The sequence below is a fragment of the Nycticebus coucang genome, chromosome 8 (assembly GCF_027406575.1).
Source record: "Nycticebus coucang isolate mNycCou1 chromosome 8, mNycCou1.pri, whole genome shotgun sequence".
Classification (NCBI taxonomy): domain Eukaryota; kingdom Metazoa; phylum Chordata; class Mammalia; order Primates; family Lorisidae; genus Nycticebus; species Nycticebus coucang.
This window is the reverse complement of record NC_069787.1, coordinates 5778407-5803692: the sequence shown is the minus strand read 5'-3', so window position 1 is coordinate 5803692 and position 25286 is coordinate 5778407. Positions and strand designations below refer to the sequence as shown.

Below are 25286 nucleotides of genomic sequence, written 5' to 3'. Positions count from 1 at the left end.
GTGTCCCTGTGTGGCAACCACATGCTAGAGCTGTGATAACAAACTGAATCTCCTCATATGTGAGATGTCAGAGCCTTTCCTGAAAGTGTGTCTCAGGGGCTGGAGAAGGCGAGGGTTACAAGGAGGGGAGCTGGGTGCAGAGGGCAGCTGGAGTGAGGTGGTGGGTAATTCTGACTACTGCCCACTCTGGGGGTACTGGGGTCATTCTAAACCTGGGGTGAGGGTTTCTCTGCTGACCTGGGGCAAGAAGATCCCCATTCTTTTCCTGTAAGTTAGGATCCAGCCTCCAGCCCTTACAGGGTCTTCTCAGCCTGGGCATCCCAAGAAAAGAAGGAAAACCTTCCCTAGATCCTGATGAGGGCAATAACTCTTCTTGCTTCAGTGGCTGGTTGACAGAAGAACTTTCAACACCTTCTCATGTGCTCTGGGCCATGTTAACCCGGCTGCGCCAAACAGTAGTCAAGTGACTATGGGCAAGCTGCTGCCTTTCTGAGCCTCTGTTTCCTCCCCTGTAAAATGGGAGATGACTGTGAAAAGGCTCGTCCTGATGATTGAAACAGCTTTATAAACTGGGGAGTGCTGTTCCCTGGTAGTTGTGATTATATTTTAGCTAGGACATCGTCAGAGAAGGGACCACATATTTTTGTTCCCTACTATGTTTCTGAAGTTCTGCAGAGTTTGTGACCCAGTGAAGCAGTTTTATAAAGTATACTAGAGGACTGACTGCAAGACCCTTACTTAACAGAAAAGGAGAGAGAGTGAGTCACGGGGGAGCTGAGACCAGAATCTGGTCAGCCTGACACACAGACCCAGAGCATCACAGCGAGGGGAGGGTGAGGAGGTAGGAGAGAGGGGGAGGGAGGTGGCGGGGGAGGAAGAGAGAGGAGGAAGAACAGGGAAAGACAAGGCACATCATTCCACATCATTCTCCAGGCTGTATCCACATCATTCTCCAGGGAGCTTAAATATTAATAGCGCTGCAAGCTGGTTTCTCGTCTGTAATTAATTCTCACTAAATAGGCTCAGTCCCAATGGGCAGGACAGCCATCACCAAAATGACTCATTTCGAAAACTTGAGCATAATCAGAATTGCCACAAACGTCCATTCTTAAAACTCATGTACCACTTGGAAGAGCCAAGTGCCAGCCACACCATCCATCACTCCCTGAAAGGTTTCTGCTGTCTCAATTATTTGGTCCATCACCACCTCTGGGGGCCTGGCATCCATCTCAGAGGGAGGAAGAGTGTGGAAGTTACCCCGCCCTGTTCCCTTACTCATTCAGCAAATATTCTGAGCACCTGCTCTCACCAAGCCCTGAGGAGAAAGTGGGTGCAGGAGAGATGCACTTCTGCCCTCAGAAGTAGTCTGGGGGGAAAGAGGAGAAAAAACATGATTTCAACATAGGGGCATAAGTGGTCTGATGGGGAAAAGCATGGGAGAATGTCTGGCTTGGCTCTGGGAAAGCCTGCCAAAGAGGCCACACTTTCACTGAGACAAGAGCGGTGCGGTCCAGGAAGCAGGGACACGTGCAAAGGCCCCTAAGTGGACGGGTCATGGAGAAGTGGAGCACAGTTTGGGTGGACAGCGCGCGCACGCGCGTGTGTGTGTGTGTGTGTGTGTGTGTGTGTGTGTGCGCGCGCGCGCACATGCACAGGCATGAGCCCTTGTCAGAACTGCACAGGACGAGATAGGACGCTGCTGGAGGGTCAGGCAGAAGACCTGTCGTCCTATGGGGCTCTGCACTTTCCCCTGCTACTTTGCTAGTGTTATGAATCGTAATGTAAATATCTGACAGGCAGGATGTATATCCTGTGGAGTCCCTGCTCCAACCCTAGAGGGCTCCCTGAGTCAAGGCTGCGAGAAAACACACGAGCTCTTGTCTCCCTTGAGAGGCACCTGTGTGTGACCTTGGACAAGTCACTTCATCTCCAAGGAACTCGATTTCCTCCTCTGCAAAATGAGGATAAAAAAAAAAGAAATACCTGCTTCGTGGGGTTTGTGAAGACTGACTGCTGTTGCGTTTTACAATTTTGGTTTCTGTGTGTTTTTTCTCCCCTAGACTAAGTTTTACTATCCCCAGTAACCAGCCCAGGGAAGACGACTAACAAACAGCAACAGCTGACATTCACTGAACACACCCTGCACAAGCTGTGGGTGCTAAACACTTCACATCCATGTAATCCTCACAACAACCCTACTGTGCTGGTATTATTTCCACTTGACCAACAAGAGATTTAGGCCTAGCGAGATGAAGTAATTTGCCTAAAGTCACCTAGGCAGTAAGGTTTAAGCCTAGGTCTGCCTGACTGCAAAGTCCTCCAGGAGTGTCCAACCTGTGCCAAGGGTGGCATGAAGATTATTTGAGGATTGTTTTGCTCATCTGTGGTGTCAGATATTTTTTTGTGCTCATCAGCTATTGTCAGTGGGGTTTTTTTTTGCAGTTTTTGGCCGGGGCTGGGTTTGAACCCATCACCTCTGGCATACGGGGCTGGCGCCCTACTCCTTTGAGCCACAGGCGATCCCTTGTCAATGGTTTTGTATTTAGTGTGTGGCCAAGACAACACTTACTCTTTCAATGTGCGGCAGAAAAGAAAAAAGGCTGGATGCCCTAGAGCAGCGGTTCTCAACCTGTGGGTCGTGACCCCTTTGTAACAATGAAAATATATCCTGCACATTACAATTCATAACAGTAGCAAAGTTACATTTATGAAGTAGCAACGAAAATAATTTTATGGTTGGAGGTCACAACATGTAGGAACTGTATTAATGCCGCATTAGGAAGGTTGAGAACCACTGCCCCAGAAGATGCAAAAAGTTAGGACCTAGCTCTTTCCATTGTTACATACCAATTCCTCATTTGACAGATGGCCTGGACAAGGGAGGTAACTTGACTATGGTCAAGGAGTGAAGCCAGGACCCATGTCTCCAGAATTTCAGCCAGGGCTCTCTGGCTCTCTGTCCAACTTCAGCAACCACTGGGTAGCCTGGTCAATAGGCCTGAGTGTAAGGATAGCCACTCTGGCTCTGGAGCTCCTACACGTCTCCTAGAACTCACAGGCTCCCAAGAACTGGCCCCCTGGCTTGCCTGTTGCATAAGTGGACCTTACATTCTTCAAACCCACTATTGAGTTTTCCAGGTTATAGTGTGTCTCCATTCTCTGGGCTGAAGCATTCTTGGGTAGCCAGAACATCCTCCTGGCAAGAGGTCAAGCCACTGATGTCACTGCCAAGAGTCAAGTGGACTTTCTGGGCTCCATTTGGCTAAACACATGCCAAACTCAGCCATGACCCCACCCCCACCCCATGTCACCAACCTGCCAACAGGTTGTGAGCTGTCCTGGGGTCATGACTTCACTTGGCCTGCTCAGTAACTATAGGGTATTTTGGAACCTTGTAAATAATTCTCTTTGGGGCAGAGACTTTTTTTTTTTGAGACAGAGTCTCCCTTTGTTGCGCAGGCTACCATACCATGGGCTCATCTTACCTCACAATAGCCTCAAACCCCTGGGTTCAAGCAATCCTCCTGCCTCAGCCTCTTGAGTAGTGGGACTATATATAGTGCCTCTTATCACAACCAGCTAATTTTTCTATTTCTGGTATAGATGGCGTCCTGCCCTTGCACAGGCTGGTCTTGAACTCCTAACATCAAATGACCCTCCTACCTCAGAGTGCTAAGACTACAGGCACGAGCCACCACACCTCTCCAGGCAAAGACTTCTTAAATGGTAAACAAAAGTACTAGCCTATAGAAAAAAGTAATAAAATGGATTTTATGTTAAAAGATGAACACAGGTAAAAGGAAAGGAAGGTTCTATGTACTAATTCCATTCTTATGGCTTCTTTGTAAATTTATTTTCATTTTTATTTTATTTATTTATTTATTATTTATTTATTTTTATTAAATCATAGCTGTGTACATTAGTATGATCATGGGGCACCATACAGTTGGTTCATAGATCGTTTGACACATTTTCATCACACTAGTTAACATAGCTTTCGTAGCATTTTCTTAGGAGGGGGATTAATGGGATTACACCTGCGGTGCATGTTACAAGGGTATATGTGAATCCTAGTAAATGTGGAATGTAAAGGTCTTAGCAAAATAACTAAGAAAATGCTACGAAATTTAAATTATTTTTAAATAAAAGCTTAAAAATAATGTTTAAAAGGAGTAAGCTAAAGACTACAGCTGTTGAGAATAAATTTAGCAAAAGAGCACAAAATCTATGCTCTGAGAATAACAAAACATTGTTGAAAGAAATTAACAAAGACCTAAAGAAATGAAAAGACATCCTGTGTTCATAACTTAATATTGGCAAGAGGCTAGGAGTGGTGGCTCACACCAGTAATCCCAAGACTTTAAGAGGCCGAGGCTGGAGGATTACTTGGTTCCAGGAGTATAAGACAGGCCTGGGCAACATAGGGAGACTCCATCTCTACAAAACTCAAAGATATTAGCTGGACCTTAAGGCTCAGGGTTGTAGTCCTAGCTACTTGGGAGGCTGAGCCAGGAGTTGGAGGCTCCAGTGAGCTATGATTGCACCACTGCATTCCAGCTGGAACAATAAAGTAAGACCCTGTCTCTAAAAAAAAAAAAAAAAAATACACATACTTGTGTGCTCGGATCTGACAATTAAGTCCATGAACTTGCTACCATGTGCTTATGCTGGCAGCACTGTCCAAACAACTTGGTAAGGTTTCATGACCTTGGTATATCAGTGTCTCACAGTATGGTGGTATCTTGCTGAGTGGTGTTCATTATTGTTAGTGTGTGTTTTTGTGTGCCATCGAGAAAATGTTAAGAGCTCCGATGACAGCAATGAACAAACATTAAATTTCTAGTTAAGGCTCAGTGCCTGTGGCTCAAGCAACTAAGGCACCAGCCACATACACCTGAGCTGGTGGGCTCGATCCAGCCCACCAGCTCGATCCAGCCCAAACAACAATGACAACTACAACCAAAAAAATCACCGGGCATTGTGGCAGGTGCCTATAATCCCATCTACTTGGGAAGCGGAGGCAGGAGAATCGCTTGAGCCCAGGAGTTGGAGGTTGCTGTGAGCTGTGATGCCACGGCACTCTACCCAGGGCGACAGCTTGAGGCTCTGTCTCAAAAAAAAAAAAATTCTAGTTAAAACTGGCAAGCATGGAAGAGAAATCAGGAACATGTTATTCCAAGTTTATGCGGATAATGTCATGAAGAAACAGCAGTGTACAAATGGATTAAGTGTTTTTCTGAGGGGAGAGAGAGCATCACTGATAAAGAGAAGTAAGAGTAGCCAGTAATGAGCAGAACTGAAGAAAACACTGCAAAAGTTCATCAAATTATGCTTCAAATTATCAGGTGGCTGTGAGAAGCATAGCTGACAAAGTAAACATCAACAGAGAAACAGTAAAGAAAATCCTAACTAAAAATCTTGGCCAAAAATTCATGGCTCTTATATCACGACAATGCGCCTGCTCACACAGCACTGTCTGTGAGGGAGGTTTTAGCCAGTAAACAAATAACTTTACTGGAACACTCTCCCTACTCGCCTGATCTGACCTCTGATGACTTTTTCTTCACCTGAATATAAAGGAAATATTAAAAGGAAGACACTTTGTTGACATTCAGAACATCAAGCATAGTATGACAACAGCTCTGATGGCCATTCCAGAAAAAGAGTTCCAAAACTGAAGACTGGATGAGTTGCTGGCATCTGTGCATAACTTCCCATGAGGAATATGTTGAAGGTGACACAGTGATTGATATCAACAATGAGATATGTAGCACTTTTTTCTAGGATGAGTTTGTGAACTTAAGTTTCACACTTTGTATTGTTAACATACAAGTTTGTTTAAACCCCTATCAAAATCTCAGTTGCCTTTTTCTTTTAATATCAGAAAACAACAAGCAGATCCTAAAACTCAAATGGGAATGCAAGGGACACAGAATATCTAAAACGATCTTGAAAAGAGAACAAAGTTGGAAGACTCAGACTTTTTGACTTAAATTTAAACAGTAAGGCTACAGGAATCAAGACTGTGTGGTACTGCATAAAGATAGACATATACATTTATGAAACAGAATTCAGAATTCAGAAATAAACTCTTCATTTCTGGTCAAATGATTTTCAATAAGGGTGATAAGAAAATTCAGTGGGAAAGAACAGTTTTTTCAACAAATGGTGCTGAGCAACTGGGTATCTGCATGCAAAAGAGTGAACCTAGAGTCTTTCTTTATACTGTACACAGAAATGAACTCAAAACGGGTTAAAGACTTAAATGTAAGAGCTATGACCACTAAGCTCTTTAAAAAGTATAGTAGTAATTGTGACGTGGGGGTAGGCAAAGCTTTCATCTTTAGATATGATACCAAATATACAAGCAACAACGACAAAAAATAGATAATTGGACTTCAGCAAAATTAAAAACTTCTGGGTTTCAAAGAACACTATCAAAACAGTAAAAAGACAACCTATAGAATGGGAGAAAATATCTACAAATCATATACCTGGTAAGAGACTTGTTTACAGAATTATGATAAAATAACAACCCAGTTAAAAAAATGGACAAAGGATTTGGAAAGACATTTCTCCACAGAGGACATACAAATGACCAAGAAGCACATGAAAGATTCTCACTAGGGAAACAGAAAATCAAAACTACAATGAGCTACTATTTCATATTCCCTAAGATAGCTGTAATAAAAGACTGACAAAACAAAAAGACCAACAATAACAAGTGTTGCAGGGGAGTGAAAAAATCGGAACCTTCATACAGTACTATGATGGTGGGAATGTGAAATGGTGCAGCCAATTTGAAAAACACTCTGCCAGCTCCTGGAAAGATTAAAGAGTTGTCACACGACCCAGCAATTATACTCCTACTAGGTATATACCTAAGAGAACGGAAAACTTGTGTTTACACAAGAATCTGTATGTGAGTGTTCATTGCAGCATTTTCATAAAATTCAAAAAGTGGAAGAACCAAAATATCCATTAACTGAAAGCGGACGAATTATGGTCTATCCAGACAGTGGAATATTAGCCATAAAAATGAACCAAGTATGGACCATGTTACAATAGGGAAGAACCCTGAAAAGAAGATGCTAGATGAAAAAAAGCCAGACACAAAAGATCACAAATTCTCTCATCCCATTTATATGAAATGCCCAGCATAGGCAAATCTATACACAGAAAGTAGACTGGTGGTTGCCTCGGGCTGGGAGACTGGTGTGTATGACTCCCCCCCATCCCCCATGGGGAGTGATAGCTCAAGGGTAAGGGGTTTCTTCCTGGGGTGATCAGAATGTTCTAAAATTGACTGTGGTGATGATTACACAACTCTGAAAATATATGCGCTAAAAACTACTGGATTTTACACTTTAAAGGGCAGATATGTATGTATGAGATTTATACCTCAATAAAGCTGTTAAAAAAATGAATGAGGTAAGTAAATGGATCGGAAGAATATCACAATACCCATATCTGAAAATAGACTTGTGTTCAGAATATTTCTAGAGCTCCTGTAAAGTCGAGAAGAAAAAGACAGACAACTCAATTAAAAAAAAGCAAAAGACACTTTTTAAAAGAGGATTTCCAAAAGGCTAACAAACAGAAGGAAGGAGACACAATTGCATTAATCATCAGGGAAATGCAAATTAAGCCACAGTTGGACAGCACAACGCCATCTCCAGAATGGCCATGAGTAGTGTCAAGAGCGACAACACCCACAGGTTGATAAGTGTTGCTTTCATACACTGGGAGGGGGAATATATATGGTTTTAACTTCTTTGCAAGCGTATTTGGCAGTTTCTAACACAGCTAAATCTAGGCTTGCCTTGACTCCACCATTCTGCTGCTAGATAAATAACAAGGAGAAAAGGACGGCATGTGTTTCCTAAAAGATACATATTAGAACATTCATAACACCTTTATAGTAGCCTAACCTAAACAACCCCAATGTTCACGAGCTATGGGATATTCCTACAAAGGAATACCTATATCCTATCTCCAGATGACTCTGACAGACCATGCTGAGCTAACGCCAGACACCATGGGGTACATAATTCATGATTCCATTCATTGGAAGTTCAAGCACAGGCTACACTAACTGAATGTGACAGAAGCAAAATAGGAGTGGCAACTTCTGGGAGGATGTGAAAAGAATCTCTGGGATGATGGAAATGTTCTACCTGGGTGGCCATCAGAAGTGTACACACACACACACACACGAGCTGCACTAAGATTTGTGTACTCCACTGCACTTAAGTTCTAAGACATTTTATAAAAACCGTTCTCTGAGGCTCCTAGAGCAAGGAGGAGAGGCTCCTCACTTTTTACTCCCCTCCTCCAAACCCTTGGCAGCTCTGCTGCCTTCAGAGCTGAGTTACACTCCTTAGCCTGATGGTCAGGGCCTTTAAAAGCTGGCCCAGCCCCCAACAGCTTCCTGAGCATTCCATCATGACAGCTCTCCAACTTGAGCAAGCACAGCATCACCTGCCCAGCTTACGGAAACCCAGATTTCTGGGCCCCACACCTAGAGTCTCCATTTGGCAGATCTGGGTGGGGCTGGGGAATCTTTGTTTCTCATAATTTTCCAGGTGACACTGATTCTTCTGGTAACCACTGCTTTATAATAATCCTCTTTTCCATCCTCTGTGTCTTTGTTTTGTGCTACCAGCATCTACATCTGGCTGACCTTTCAAAGCTACTTAAAATGCCATCTTCTTCCTGAGGCCCTCTGAGATTATTTCAGTGGTGAGTCTAAGGGCCTCCTGAGCATCCTACAGTCTGCAGAAATTTGGGGTCACAGTCTGAAGGGACGATCTTAGAAATGTCTTTGATGTATCTTATTTTAACTTATAAATTAATGCAAATTTTATGTTAGTCTTCAAAATATATCCATATCTAATTTGTTTAAAATTATGCATCTGGAGCAAAACAGCAGCTCTTAGAAAATGTGCCATGTTTAGCCCATGGCCTTCAGTCCTCCTGGGCCCCTGATGCACACCTGGGGCTGGGTTTCACGTGTCCCAGCCTGAAAAAGCAATGCCTTTCCAAAATAATTGCATTATCAGACTATTTACTTGCCCTTCATATTTCTGTCGTCTCCCCCCCTCCCCCCATTAAGCAGAGAGCAGACTGTGCCTTACTCACTCTCATTGACTTGTGTTTTCACCCTCCAATTTGCTACTTTCCCAGTAGGTTCTCAATCTAAGATGCACACTGGAATCTCCTAGGAACTTCTCAAATCCTGATGGCCAGGCAGCTCTCTAAATCAATTTAAAAAAAAACAAAAAACTCTAAGCATGGGACCCGAGCATCTGGAGTTTTTTTAAAACTCCTTAGATACTTTTGCACAGCCAAGACTGGAGACTAGTGACCTAGAGGACGCTGGATTCTAGGCAGCAGGATACCACAGTGTCCATACTGAAGGGACATTAAAGGATCATCTGTCTTTGGTTCTCAGATGTTACTGTTCATACAATCACCTGGAGGGTTTTTTAAAACAATGATGTCAGGGATCAATAAAACAAAAAGGTGGTTCTTAAAACAAAATTGATAAATACTAGGTGCCCATAAAGTTCGTGTGCAACTTAAAATACTTGTCTCTTTTAATTGCACATGAAATTTATGGACACCCTCTATTAATAACTAGCTAGACTAAAACCAAGAAAAGAGAGAAGACCCAAATAAAAAAGTCAGAAATTAAAAAAGAGACATTACAACTGACAATATCAAAATACAAAAGATCATCAGCGTCTACTAGGGACAACTATACACTAATAAACTGGAAAGCCTAGAGAAAATGGATAGAATCCTGGGAACACACAAACTACCAAGATGGAATCACGAAGAAATAGAAAACCTGAACAGACTAATAACAAGTAGCAAGATTGAATCAGTCTTCCAACAAAGAAAAGCTACCCAGGGCCAGATGGATTCACGGCTGAATTCTGCTGAACATATAAAGAACTAATACCAATCCTCCTTAAACAATTCCAAAAAATTGAAGCAGAGGGAATTCTCTCCATCTCTTTCTGTAAGGACAGCATTACCTGATGCAAGAATCAGACAAGGGCACAACAACAAAAATAAAACTACAGGCCAATAACCCTCATAAACATGGATGCAAAAATCCTCAACAACATACTAGCTATGTGAATTCAATAACATATCAAAAAGATGATACACCATGATCAGATAGCATTTATAGCACTAATACTAGGATAATTTAACACATGCAAATAAATATCACAACAACAGAATGTAGGACAAAAACCATATGATTGCCTCAATGCTGAAAAAGCATTTGTTAAAATTCAACATTGTATCGTGATAAGAACACTCAATAAAGTAGGCAGAGAAGGAACATACCTCAAATAATAAAGGCCATATATCACAAACTCACTGCGAAAATCATACTGAAAGGGGAAAAGCTGAAAGGCTCTAAGAACTGGACAAGACACTTTTATCGCTCCTATTCAACACAGTACGAGAAATCCTAGTACTTGCCAGAGCAATCAGGCAAGGAAAAGAAATAAAGGGCATCCAAATTGGAAAAGAGGACATTAAACTGCCTCTCTTGACAGATGACATGACTTTATATTTAGTGAAACTAAAGACTACCAAAAAGGGCGGCGCCTGTGGCTCAGTGAGTAGGGCGCCGGCCCCATATACTGAGGGTGACGGGTTCAAACCCAGCCCCGGCCAAACTGCAACAAAAAATAGCCGGGCGTTGTGGCGGGCGCCTGTGGTCCCAGCTGCTCGGGAGGCTGAGGCAAGAGAATCACGTAAGCCCAAGAGCTGGAGGTTGCTGTGAGCCATGTGTCGCCACGGCACTCTACGGAGGGCAGTAAAGTGAGACTCTGTCTCTAAAAAAAAAAAAAGACTACCAAAAAACTTAAAGCTGATAAGAAAATTCAGTAAAGTTACAGGATTCAAAATCAATATACAAAGATCAGTAGCATTTCTATTATATAATCTATCAATAATGAAATAGCTGGAAAAGCAATCAAAAAGACAGTCTCATTTATAATAGCAAGAAAAAATGAAATATCAAGGAATAGATCTGACCAAGGATGTGAAAGATCTCTGTAAGGAAAACTGCAAAACAATGATGAAAGAAGTTATAGGGGATACAAATAAATGGGAAGACATCTTGAATTCAAGGACTGGAAGAATTAACATCATTGAAATGACTATACCATATACAGGTACAGATACCGGTACACACAGATTCAATGCAATCTCTATCAAAATACCAATATCATTTTTCACAGCAATAGAAAAAAAAAATCCTAAAATTCACACAGAACCTTTGGAGAACCCTGAGGGATATAAAAATAGACCTGCCATTGGATCCTACGATTCTTCTACTAGGTATATACCCAGAAGACCAAAAATCACATTATAACAAAGATATTTGTACCAGAATGTTTATTGCAGCCCAATTCATAATTGTCAAGTCATGGAAGAAGCTCAAGTGCCCACTGACCCACGAATGGATTAATAAATTGTGGTATGTGTACACCATGGAATATTACGCAGCCTTAAAAAAGATGGAGATTTTACCACTTTCATGTTTACACGGATGGAGCTGGAACATATTCTTCTTAGCAAAGTATCTCAGGAATGGAAGAAAAAGTATCCAATGTACTCAGCCCTCCTATGAAATTATAGCTCAAGAATATGGGGAAAGGGGATAGGGTGGGAAGGGGAGGGGGGAGGATGGGTGGAGAGAGGGTAATTTGTGGGACCACACCTATGGTGCATCTTACAAGGCCACATGTGAAAATTTACTAAATGTAGAATATAAATATCTTAACACAATAACTAAGAAAATGCCGTGAAGGCTATGTTAACTTGTTTGATGAAAATATTTCGAATTGGATATAAAACCAGTACATTGTACCCCATGATTGCATTAATGTACACAGCTATGATTTAATAAAAATAAATAAAAAATAAATTCACACAGAACCAGAAAAAAGCCTAAAAAGCCAAAGTTTCTCAGGCAAAATGAACAAAGTTGCAGCCATCACATTATGTGACTTCAAACTTCAAAATATATTTCCAGGCTGTGTTAACCGAAACAGCAATGTATTGGTAGATCAATCGGACAGAATACAGACCCCGAAATAAACCATATTTACAGCCAACTGATTTTCAGAAAAGGCACTAGAATATACATTTCGGAAAGGACACCATCTTGAACAAACAGTGCTGTGAAGATGGGACATGTGTAATGCAGAGGAATAACACTGGACCTCTATCTCTCACCACAGAAAAATATCAATTCAAGACAGATTCAAGACTTAAACATAAGACCCCAAACTACTAACAGAAAACAAAGGAAACACTTCTGGACACTGATGTAGGCAAAGATTTTATGGCTAAAACCTCGAAAGCACAGACAACTATAAATAAAACAGAAATAGATAAATGGGACTATAACTAAATAGATAAACTAAACTAAAAACCATCTGTACAACAAAGGAAACAACCAACAGTGTGAAAAGACAACCTGTTGAGTGGGAGAAAATATTTGCAAACCATTCATTTGAGAAGGGATTAATATCCAGAATGTATGTGGGTCAGTACAAAAGTTTCGAGATACACAAAAATTGAGAAACGTAAAATCCTCATGGATGGAAACAAATGAAGCCCTCCTAGCAACACTGATAAGCCAAGCAAGTTGAAATTTACACAGGTGAATCAGAAAGGATGCTGTTGAATGTGTTTCTTGGAAGTGAAATAATGGACTGTAACACAGTCTGCCTCAAAACACTCACAGTGACCCACATACAAGGAACTCAAACAACCCAACAATAAACAAACTCCCCTTCAAGTCAAATCTATCAAGTATTGAACCCAAATGTCTTAACACTGTGATTAAGTAATTGAGGTGAAAGCTATGTTAATTAGTAGGATGTAAGCACTCCAATTTGTACACATAATCAACACATTGAATCCCACAAAGGCATAAATGTATCAATGATCTATGGACATATGACTTAATGAAAAAATAAAAAAGAATGGCTTATGAAAAGCAATAAAAGCAAAGAAAATAATAAATTAGACATTATCAAAATGCAAACTTGCAATTTAGTAGATATCATCAAAAAACTACAAAAATAAAACAACAGAATGGAATAAAATGTTTCAAATCACATACCTAATAAAATATTTGTATCTGAAATAAAAAAAAAATCGGGCAGAGGCCACAAACAGACAATTCTCAAAAGATGGCAAATGGACACCGGGGATATGAAAAAGTGCTCAACATCACTAATGATAAGGGAAATGCGAATCAAAACCACAACGAGATATCATCTTACCCTAGTCAGAATGGCTAGCATGAGAAAGAAAAAATAGCAGATGCTTCTCTTCATATGAATTTGAGGAAAAAGAAGAAAGAAAAAATAACAGATGCTGGCGAGGGTATGGAGAAAAGTTGGTAGGAATATAAATTAGTACAACCACTATGGAAAACAGTACGAAGATTTCTCAAAAAACTAAAAATAAATCTAAAATAAATGAACAATCTAGCAATCCTCCCCCCCCCAGGGTACCTGAAAGTCCCCTCCTCATCTGCACCCTCCCTTAGGGAAACCCTGGCATCTTAGTTAACATCTCTTCTGGATCACTTCTGGTGCACACGCTGACCACAGCATGCCCTTCCCCAGCCCTCACCCTCTGCAAGACCCGCATACAGTCACCATGATGCTTCTCTGACCCTCTCTAGGACTTGCTGTCTTTAGTGCAACCCAGAAATGTGTGACCAGTCTGTCTCCTTGCCCCCAGCCCTACCCCTGTAGTCAGCCACCAAGCACATAATCCTCAAATCTGCCTATGGCATTCCAGTGCTGGAATCACCCAATAGCCTCTCCACGGACCCTCAGGGATCTAGCATGGTTCATGAGGCTGTTCTTCCCCCCATCTCTCCAGCCTCATCACTCACTGCTCTGCCTCTCACTCACGATGCTTCCACTAGGCTGAATTTCTTTCAGTTCCCAAACATGCCATTCTTAACTGGCCTCTGGGCCTTTGCACATGCTGATGCTAGACACAAACCTTCCCCACTGCATTTGGACCTGGCTCTCAGACACATTTCCCTCTGGGACTCTGTCTCTGACCCCAATCTGTCTCTGAAGCCCTTGGGGTGCCTCTCATGAGCCCCTCAGCTTTGAAATACCCCCTACCACTGTATTAATATTATTCCTTGTCACGCCTGCCTCCCTCTTTAGACTCAGTTCCTGGAAGATGGGGACCTCCTCCATTGTGCACTGATAAGTTGCCAGTACCTGGGACACAGCCGGTGCTACCTGATTGAAGAAATGATAGGACTGTTGGAAGGACTAACCCTGCCATTACTCACTCATTGGGTACTTATTAAGCACCAACTATGTACCAGGCATCACAAGCCACAGGGGGCAAGGGAACAGTCTAGCTCTTTGCCTTTAAGGAACTCTGAGTTTAGCAAGGGAGGCAGACAGCAAACAAGCACCTAAAAACAGCCCCAAAACACATGAAGCAAAACCCGACAGGATTGAAGGGAGAGATATACAATTCAACAGTTAACAGTCAAGACCTAAACGCCCACTCCCAATAACGAACAAAACCACTGTGCAGAGAATGAGGGGATGCAGACGACTCAAACAACACTATCAATCGACCTGACCTCAGTGACATCTACAGAACACCCCACGCAATGAAACCGAAGAGCATGATCCTTTCAAGTACGCATGGAACATTCTCCAGGACATGCTAGGCCATATGCTGGGCTGTAAAACAAGTTACAATAAATTTTTTTTTTTTGTAGAGACAGAGTCTCACTTTATGGCCCTCGGTACAGTGCCGTGGCCTCACACAGCTCACAGCAACCTCCAACTCCTGGGCTTAAGCGATTCTCTTGCCTCAGCCTCCCGAGTAGCTGGGACTGCAGGCACCTGCCACAACGCCCGGCTATTTTTTGTTGCAGTTTGGCCGAGGTTGGGTTTGAACCTGACACCCTCGGTATATGGGGCCTGCACCTTACCAACTGAGCCACAGGTGCCGCCCCAAGTTACAATAAATTTAAAAGGACTGCCACCATACAAGGTATGTTTCCAACCACAATGGTAATTCTGGGAAATACACAAATACTTGGAAGTTGTACGACATAGTTTTAAATAACCCATAGGTCAAAGAAGAAGTCACAGGGGAATTAGAAAGTATTTTGAACTGAAGGAAGATGAAAACAATAACATAACAAGTCAACAAATACATAAATTAGGTTATTTCACATGGTGAAAGGTGCTAGGAATTAAATAAAAGGAAGTGTGAGATGGAGAGTGGGGAAGAGAGGACAGCTACGTGCTTTACCCTCCCGGAATCCAACCTTTGCCATGAACTCACCACAGGCAAGAGCATATCCCTGCCCCGTGAGCCTCTGGGCCTCGCCATGGCACTTGCTGTGGCCAATGGGATATGGCCAGAAATGACAATGTGCCAGTTGTGAGCCTGCCTCTTAAAAGCCCTCTGCTGTTTCTATTTGCTTTTCTGCTGTCACCCTGGGAAAAGATCTTCTGGGGTTACCTACTGCCCCTTTAGCCTGGGACCCAGAATGAACATATAAGTAGACCCACTGAGCTGCGGCCAGCTTTGACCAGTAGACTCTCAGTTGATCCAGCTTCTCCTATAACTGGAGTGCCCAGTGAAAGGGAAGAAGTAGTTGAGCAAAGATTTCAGGAAAGCGTCATGCTTTCAAGAGGACTAACTAAGCTAAGAGGCATGACCTCTCACTTTTCTGCCTTTCTCCTTCCTGCCTGGGACATAGCTGTGATGGTTAGAACTGCAGCAGCCATCCTGTGTTCCTGAGGATTTATTTTAGATGAGAAAACAGAGGTGTCCAAGGGCCGTACCTGCTCAAAATCTCTAATTTTCACTATGTACAAGGGAAATGTGTTCCTGGAAATGGATGTAGCAGGAAGACAGATGGAATCCTGGTCCCTGAAACTTTGTGGAGCTGCCAAATTTGACCTGGGTTTATTCCACATGCAAGAACCACCCCTAAATTATTTAAACCACTATAATTGGAATTCTGTTATTAGCAGTCAAACCTAATTCCTAACTGACACGTAAGAAAGGCTTTGGAGGTAGACTGTATTTTCCAAAAATGACCACAACAATATCTCTTCTCTCACTCAATCTTTATACAATGTGAGTCTCATGTTCCACCCATGGAGTGGTAGAGACTATGTCCTCTTCCCCTGAACTTGGGTAGACCTTTGTCACTGTCTCAACTGTATGACTTTCTATGCTAGATCATAAAAATGCCACTTTCTCCTGGCTCTCTCTTGAGACACTCACTCTTGAAACCCAGCCATCCTTACAGCATGGTCTTACACTATGGTCTTACACCATGCTGTAAGGTCTCTCCCCTACCAAGAGAGACCACATGGAGAGGCCACAGTAGTGTTCTGGCCAGCAGCCCAGCTGAGGTCGTAGGTATGTGAGTGAAGAAACTCCAGGTGATACCAGCCCCTAGACATCAAGTCTCCCCAGTCTCTGAGTCTTCCAGGTGAGGCCTCAGACATCGCAGAGCAGAGACAAGCTCCCCTACCAGGCCCTTTCCAAATTCCTGGCCCAGATGATCTCTTAACATAGTAACACAGTTATTTCATGCCCCTAAGTTTTGTGATATCAGTTTTTGAGCAGGTGACACTGGAGCTGAGACTTGAATGAGAAGGAACTGGTTATGAGATCAGGGACAGAACACTCCAGCAGAAGAGAGGGCAAACATAAGACTGTGAGGTGTGAACACATTCTTATTATCCAAATAACAGCAAGAGGCCAGCACAGCTAAAGTGAGTGGTAAGGACCCACGCAGGAGGGAACGCTGGAGATGTGGGTAGGGGCCTCTCGGAGGAGGGAACTTCTCCTGGGGCCTCAGGTGGTGACAACTTCCAGGGTTATGTCTCCTAATCAGCAGACTGGCTTCTGAGCAGGCCTTCAATGACTGAGGCCACAGGAGGGAGCCATGGTAGGAAATTTCAGCTTCTGTTAGAAGGATTTATTTTAGATGAGAAAACAGAGGATTAAAGGTGTCCAGGGGCCGTATCTGCTCGAAATCTCTAATTTTCACCATGTACAAGGGAAAGCAGAAGATCCTTCGCCTGGCATTTTAGGTACTTTTCATTCTGGTCCTAACTTTGTTTTAGGACCCATGACTTAACCCTTGATTCAACTTCCCACCTGCCTTTCCAAAATTATCTATGAAAACTCAGTGCTATCCGTCCTCGGAAGCACATCAATCAGGAGACAGACTTCACACTCATGAGTGTTTGCCACGCCGACTACCCTGCCTGTGTGACTTCCTCTGCCGCTGCCCTGCCTGCAAGACTCCTCAAAAGTCCATCTCAATGGCACCTCTTCTGCAAACTTTCCTGGATTCACCAAAGTGAGTCGCTCCCTCCCTTATGCCCCTGTAGATCTTTCACAAAACTAGAGTTGTGCAAATTATTCTTACAAAGTAGCATAATTGTTCACGTATCTATTTCTCCTCCCCACCTCTCCTTGCAAGAAAGAAACCTAATCAAGGGCAAGTTCTGGGCTTTATTCATCTTGGGGCTCCAAGGCCTGTTCTAGGATGAGTAGTTCAGACAGACGGATGATTGGAGAGTTGGATTCAGTCGGCTGAGTAGATGGTAAGGGATGGATGGTTGTTTGGCTGGGTGGGTAGACATCAGAGTAGTGGACTGGGGGTGAAGGGGGCCAACTAAACAACAATGACCGCTGCAACAAAAAAATAGCTGGGTGTTATGGCGGGCACCTATAGTCCCAGCTACTTGGGAGGCTAAGGCAAGAGAATTGCTTAAGCCCAAGTTTGAGGTTGCTGTGAGCTGTGACACCACAGCACTTTACTGAGGGCGACATAATGAGATTCTGTCTCCAAAAAAAAAAAAAAAAAAATATATATATATATTATACAAATATACATATATTTACATATGTATAAAATTATGTGTGTGTATATATATATATATATATAAACTCCATTCTTAGTAGGCTATCCAGAAACAGGATCACAACCATTAGGGTTCAATTTAGATGATAAGAATTTTTAATAATCCCCAAGTCAGATCTATCTGTAATACCATTTGACAAGCACAGAACTGATTTCCAAACATAGAGACCACAGCCTACTCCCCTAACAACAGCACCACAGAGCCAGGGACCTTTCTAGCTGGGGAGATTGGGGAAGCATGGCCAGCCCTGCCCATCATTGGGTCACCTTGGGATGTCAACAGCATCAAATCTCTAAGGGGAAATTCTGAGGAAGAACTTGCCAAATTACCCAATAGGGATGGATCCAAAGTTGGGGGGTGGTGAAGGCTCTAGATCAGTGGTTCTCAACCTTCCTAAGGCCGTGACCCTCTAATACAGTTCCTCATGTTGTGGTGACCCCCAATCATAAAATTATTTTCATTGCTACTTTGTAACGGTAATTTTGCTACTGTTATGAATCATAATGTAAATATCTGATATTAGGCAAGCCCTGTGAAAGGGTCGTTCGACCCCCAAAGGGGTCGCGACCCACAGGTTGAGAACTGCTGCCCTAGAGGTTGTGGGTCTCCTTTGAGACTAGCGTCCCTCTGCTAGGACTTAAGAGTTGCACTAGGGATTTCTGCCACCTCTTTCCACATAAGCACCGATAGGATAAATATAGCTCCCGACCAATTTCCGCGACTGGCTCATGAGCTGTGATTGTTATGGGCTCTCTCTTTAAGGGCTCTGCCCCTCCACCCTCAGTATATTATTATGGATAACCAGTAGCTTCAGTGCCTTTCCAACTGGCAGGAAATGGTACAAACACAGATGGAAGTTTTCCCAGTTAAAACCCTCTTAACAAAAGTCATAAAACAAAAAAGCCCAGCTCCTCCGTCATGCTGCCAGCCTAGAAACAAGTGAGAGAAGAAAAATGGGAGACTGATCCCTTCTGTTCTTGGGAAAGAGATCCTTTAAGTGTAAGGGGCTGGCAGGGTGGTAAATGTCAGGCCTGAGGGCTTTGGTTTTAATGCACACAAAGCTTTCATCCTCAAGGGTAAAATGAGGGGCTGGGAGCCCCAAACCAGAGTAGTGCTCAGTCTTCCTCCCGGAGACCTGGCTGCTCACATGCGGGTGTGACATCAAGGTGACACTGCTGACAGGGACCACAGCTAGATTCAGCAGGAGGCCTGGCTTGGTGCTGGGTGCTCCAGGGCACCCGGAGATGGTCCCTGCCCTGAAGGGCTCCAAAGGCAGCTGGGGACTCAGAATTAACACCCAAGAAGTGTGGACTGGGAGTGAGACTGGAGTTTATACCAGCTCAATCCCTGTGTGACACTGGCCACTTACTCCTCTTGGGCCTCCATATCACCACCTACAAAATGTCCAGCGTGGACATTCCCAGGTCAGACATGCTTTGAGATGGCGAGTGATACAAAGCAGTGTAGAACCAAATGCTGAACTATGGCAAGACTGCAAATGGCTCAGAGAGCTCAGAGGGGCAGGGAACCGTCCCAAGTGCCTGAGGTGGTAAGTCTACCACGTTCCCCCACTTCCCAAGTCTCAGTGGTGACCTCTTCCCTTACCTCTTCCTAAGAGTAAGCTCCAAACAGCACCACCTCAGGGAACCCTGCCCAGATCTCCCAACACTGTTAGTCACTCCCCTGATCTGTTCCCTTCGTTGGCCAGAGAGCACCTGGAGAAAGGCCCTGTCTAATCTGTCTTTCCATTCCCCAGCTCCTATTACACAACTAGAGTTAAAAAAAAAATGTTTGGGTGGCGCCCGTAGCTCAGTGGGCAGGGTGCTGGCCACATGCATCAGGGCTGGTGGGTTCGAACCCAGCCCCAGCCTGCTAAAAACAAAAAAATAGCCGGGCGTTGTGGCAGGTGCCTGTAGTCCCAGCTACTTGGGAGGCTGAGGCAAGAGAATCGCTGAAGCCCAAGAATTGGAGGTTGCTGTCAGCTGTGATGCCAAGGCACTCTACCAAGGGTGACATAGAGAGACTCTGTCTCAAAAAAAAAAAAAAAAAAAATTTGTGGTATTGAATTGAACTGATGGCAAAGGGGGACTGTGCAGATGGCCCTGTCAGTTGTATGAGGTGGCAGTGACTGGAGTGCAGGTCATCCCCGAGTCTGCCTTCTTCCCTCTGAAGGTCCAAAGGAGTCCCTCACAACCAGCGCAGATGTCCCTGTCCCTGCAGAGAGGTGACTTAGAAAGCCTCTTATGCCCTCAGCTGCCCTGTCATTGTGCAAGCACCTTCTCCAAATGGACCCACACCTCTCACACACACAGGTGTGCACGTGAACTCACACACACACAGGAAGGCCTGAACTACCTTTCCTCAAATCCTTCTAGAAACCTCGGTCCCTGCCCCCATCCATCTCAGTGTGTGTACAGGGAGGTACACGCACTGAAAGCTCAGAGCTGTCAGCCCCTTGAAGCACATTAATCAGAGATGGACTTCCCTGAAAAGCCCCGGTGAATGCCTGCCTGCTGCCAAGCCCCTGTTAATGAAAATCACCTCTATCTCCTCATTGCTTTCCTGCCTCTTTTATCACAGCCTTGTAAAAGGGCAATTAGTTTTGGACAATTAAAATGATTAACTCACCAGATGTAAGTGCTGGAGCATCTCCACATATCTGCAGAGGAAAAGAGGGTTGAGGCTGCATTAATTCCCATCCTGTATAAGCCTGGGAGGGGTGATGTTTTGTTTACAAGCTTAAGGCCACAGGCAGCTGCTTGGGGACTCACGCTTTCTCTGAAGACAGCAGCTCCTGTGCGATGACAAGGGCTCTGGACTGTCCTTCCACCTGCAGGAGGAAACAAAGCCATTAAGAGGGGCAGGTACTAAGGGTTTCTAGACGGGCCACCAAGCTGCTGGAGACAAGGTCCAGTGTATCTTAGACTGTGTCTTGGTACTCATTAACTGTGTGTCTTCAAAAAGTTACTTAACCCCGCTGCACCTTGGTTTGCTTGTCTTTAAGTGTGGATATTCAGAGCATCTAACTCAGAAGGTTGTTGAGCTAAGGCCCGACATGGAGTCTGACACATAATAAATGCTCAATAAATGGCCGCTAGCATTATGGTGTGACCTTTGCCTCCCATCCCACAGCCCCACCAATCATGAACAACCTGTGGTTCTCTGTACTAGGGAGTCCTCTCTTCCTTCCTCTTATACACATGCTATTCCCTCCAAGTCCTTTCCCTCGTCTGCCTACGTAGCCCCCAGTCATTCTTTAAGCCTCAGCCATGGTATCACCTCCAAGAAACTTCTCCTGATCCCTATCCCTGAGCTGGATGAGTCCGGTATCCTTTCTGAACACTCCCCTCTCATGACACCCATCATTACCACAAGGCAATTACATCTCCACTGGAGGGTAGGGAACATGAACTTCACTGGTGCATGACCAGTGCTTAGCGGATAAGTAGTTCTTTGTTGTTGCAAAGAATGAATGAGTGAATGAATGAGTGAATGACGAATGAATGTTCACTCCACTTGGGAAGAGCTAACTCTGTAGGCTGACCTCAGAAGGTGAGCTATGTAACTCATTGGAGCCTCAGCTCCCACACCTGTAAGATCTGGGAAATACACTGAGATTATGTGTATAAACAGGAAGGATGGGTGGGGGCTGAGACAAAGACAGATGCCTGAGCCTTCTGCCAAAAGCAGGCTCCTCCTCTGCGGCCCCAGACCTGCCGGATATCAGACACAGTTGGTGGCTGGGATCCAGAGTTACAAAGACACCACCGGCAGCCTGACGAAACAGACGAGGCAGCCGGGCGTGGCTGGTGGCCAGTAGCCCACAGTGGAGCAGAGAGCACTCAACCAGGACACCTGGCTCTGGTTCCAGCTCACCCACTGCCTCCCAGTATCAGGCTGCACAAGTCACTTTCAAGGTCAAACCTTGATTTCCCCATGTATCAACAAACTAACTTCTAAATTCCCTTCTGTGCTGAACCTTGCATGTTACTGAACTGGAGGAGCCACTCACTAGTCAAGCAAATAATAGACTCTAGTGCTGAGAAAGTCATTGACTACCTGCTGAGAGGGCAAATACACAGAGGCACAGTTAAAAGCATGGACTGTGGGGCGGCGCCTGTGGCTCAGTGAGTAGGGCGCCGGCCCCATAGGCCGAGGGTGGTGGGTTCAAACCCAGCCCCGGCCACACTGCAACCAAAAAATAGCTGGGCGTTGTGGCGGGCGCCTGTAGTCCCAGCTGCTCGGGAGGCTGAGGCAAGAGAATCGCGTGAGCCCAAGAGTTGGAGGTTGCTGTGAGCTGTGTGACGCCACGGCACTCTACCGAGGGCGGTACAGTGAGACTCTGTCTCTACAAAAAGAAAAGAAAAAGCATGGACTGTGGCCCAGGCATGCTGGTCCACACCTATAATGCCAGCGCTTTGGGAGGCTGAGTCAGGAGGATCATTTGAGCACAGAAAGTTCCAGACCAGCCTGGCCAACACAGGAAGTCCCTTTCTCTACCAAAAATTTTTAAAAAATTAGCCAGGTGTGGTGGTGCACATCTGTAGCATCAACTACACAGGAGGCTGAGCCAGGAGGACTGCTTGAGCCCAGGAGTTGGGGGCTGCAGTGAGCTATAATCATGCCACTGTATTCCAGCCTGGATGACAGAGGGAGACCCTGTCTCAAACAAACAAACAAAAAAACCACGGACTCTAGAACGAGGTAGTTTCCTGTCTCTGATTTTTACTAGTTGAACAAGTCATTTAACTCTGTATCTCAATTTTCTTATCTGTGAAATGGGCACAAAAGAATAGCATCTCGTACACATGCGTATAACAAGACATGGGGTTGAAATGAGTGTACGTGTGTGTGTGTGTGTATACGTGAATATCACACTTGGCACACCATATGCCTGGCACATGGGAAGCAGTACAGAATTACTGCTTGTTGTTGTTTTTATTATTGAGGTGGTACCAGGAAAAAAACCCCAAGTACTCAGAGATGGAATAAAGTAAAACAAACTCACAGATTCAAGTAAGGGAAAGATATTAACTGCAAAATGAAAAGCTGAGCCACTCCTCTGATAGTAGCAGCTGAGGCGTGGAAAGCAAGCGGACTGTGGAATCAATCACATCAAAGTTCACATCTCAGCTCCGGCACTGTGTGATTGTGTGACTTTCAGCAAACCCCTTTCTGAGCCTGAGTTTTTTCATCCGAAATATGGTGGAGAATAACCAATCCAATCACACACACTCTGGTCTTTTTCAGGACATGTTCCTGACTCGGGGCCTTTGCACGTGCTGTTCTCTCTTCTTGTAGTGATAAGTCTCTGCTCAAAAGTTGCAGCTTGGCTGTCCATGACTACCTGACCTAGAGAACACCCAAAGTCATTCTGTGCCCTGGGGTTTCTTCAATCCTGGCATGTGCTGGAACAGAATAGTTTTGTGGTAGGAGCTGTCCTATGTACTGTAGGATAATAACAGCATCTATGGCTTCTACACACAGCCCCCAAATCCCCATTGTGACAACCAAATATGTCTCTAGACATTGCCAAATGTCCCCTGGGGGTAAAAACCAGGACCTTGACCTTGCTGTGCTTCTCATCAGAGCAGATGCATCCCCTAATATCTTTATACACAGATGTTCAATAAAAGGTGTAATGGCATGAGATACAGTGCCTGGTGTGCAGAGTTCCCGTCTCTAGCTGGTCCACCCCTAATAGTTTCCTGCCTAATAACCAAATTGTTTTGGGGGGTTTCAGTTCCTCCACAACCCTCCCAGCAGGGCAGAACTCGGGCACAGGGTCAGTCTGCCTTTCGCATCTCCCTGAGGCCTCTTTGGCTGGGGCGTTGCAGCCTCTAAGGAGCAAGAGGGAAAACCTCAAGGCCCACTGAGGCCCCTGCCCTCCTGTGGGCACCAAATCACGACTCACTGTGTCCCTTCTCCATCTGCAGGACTAGTGTGGCGCTCTGTAGAAGAAGGAGCTCACTTTCCAACGCAGGGGCTTCTGCAGAGTCCTACGTGCGAAAAGCCTTTACAAGGGAAAATGTATTCTGCCGGGGCAGGCCTCAACAGGCTAAGAAACCTGGTGGCAAGGCTTCCATCAAGAGAATTATTTTGTAGGGAAAAGGAAGAGGTCAGGAGACCTGAAGCTCAGTTTCTTCCCCTATAAAATGAGGTCAGGAGTCAAGATGACCTCCAACCTCCTAGGAGCCTATGCTTCAATGTTCACTTGTCAGATGAAATGATGCCGAGAGCCCACGTTCAAATCCTGGGCCCCACCCCTTCCTATCCTATGCCCTTGGGCAAGTTATCTCTTATCGGAGACTCATGTGCAAAACAGGAATAGTATTAACGTCTCCATCATAACATGAGAGCTAGCATTACTGAACACAGTATGTGCTAAGCATGGCTCTAAGCTTATTACATGTATCATCTCCCTGAACCCTCCCAACAGCCTATAAGGTGGGTGCTATTATTTCCAAGATGAGGAAATGGAGGCACAATTAAGCCCTACCCTGGGCCAAGGTCATTGCTACTAGGGGGCAGAGCAAAGATTCAAACCCATCTAGTTTGGCTCTGATGTCCACAGTAAGTACTTAGTAAGTGGCATGTTTGCCCATTACAGATAGTGGGAGTATGACGCTGGGAATACCTATTCTTTCACTGCCTGAAGGCAAGCAGGAGTCTAGCACTCCAGGAGGGGCCTGGGCTAGTCCCTCTGTACTGAGCTCTCCCTGATAGAGCAGTGGCCACAGTGGCACAAGGAGAAGTGGAAGTGAGGATGCAGACACCCCTATGTGACCCTGGGTGAACTCCTCTCAGATGCCTCAGTTTGCTCATCTGGAAAATGGGTGAGCATCTCCACCCTGCAGGGAGGAGATGAGATGACAGACAGCAGTAGCTACTCAAACATCTGAAGTTATTATCATTACCATTGTTACAGTCTCCGAGCTGCTGGAGACACACTTCTGTAAGGTCTGGGCACGGGCCACTCTTCACGTCCCTCTGAGACCCTCCTCCCAGACGGGCAGAGTCTGGGCAGGACTCACAGCACAGCCCTGCTTCAGCAACTCTGTGATGATGGATGCGTCTTTACCGGACGGCCAAGGAGGCAGCCTGGCAGGCTGTGTGCCCAAGTCTCTACTCAGAAGCTACTCTGGGCGTTGCCCAACTGGGCCATTTAATGTAGGTGTTTGTTTAACCAGGAAATGAACTCTGAGGCTGACGGCAGTATTTGGGGACAGGCTTCTGGGAACAGGGTTCCTCCCAGGATTGTGGGGGCTGGGAGCCTGTCCTGCTAGATTT

The 25286-nt window shown here is 44.6% G+C and overlaps 1 protein-coding gene across 1 annotated transcript in view; it reads right to left on the bottom strand.

Annotated features, from left to right (window-relative positions):
- The window catches only part of FGD5 (FYVE, RhoGEF and PH domain containing 5), a 140506-nt gene that overhangs the window by 39004 nt on the left and 76216 nt on the right, over positions 1-25286 (bottom strand). The window contains exons 4-5 of the mRNA XM_053598601.1: positions 20768-20826; positions 20625-20655 (exon numbers count right to left, since the gene is read on the bottom strand). Coding sequence (XP_053454576.1) covers positions 20625-20655; positions 20768-20826 — 90 coding nt within the window. The remainder of the gene's footprint in view (positions 1-20624; positions 20656-20767; positions 20827-25286) is intronic.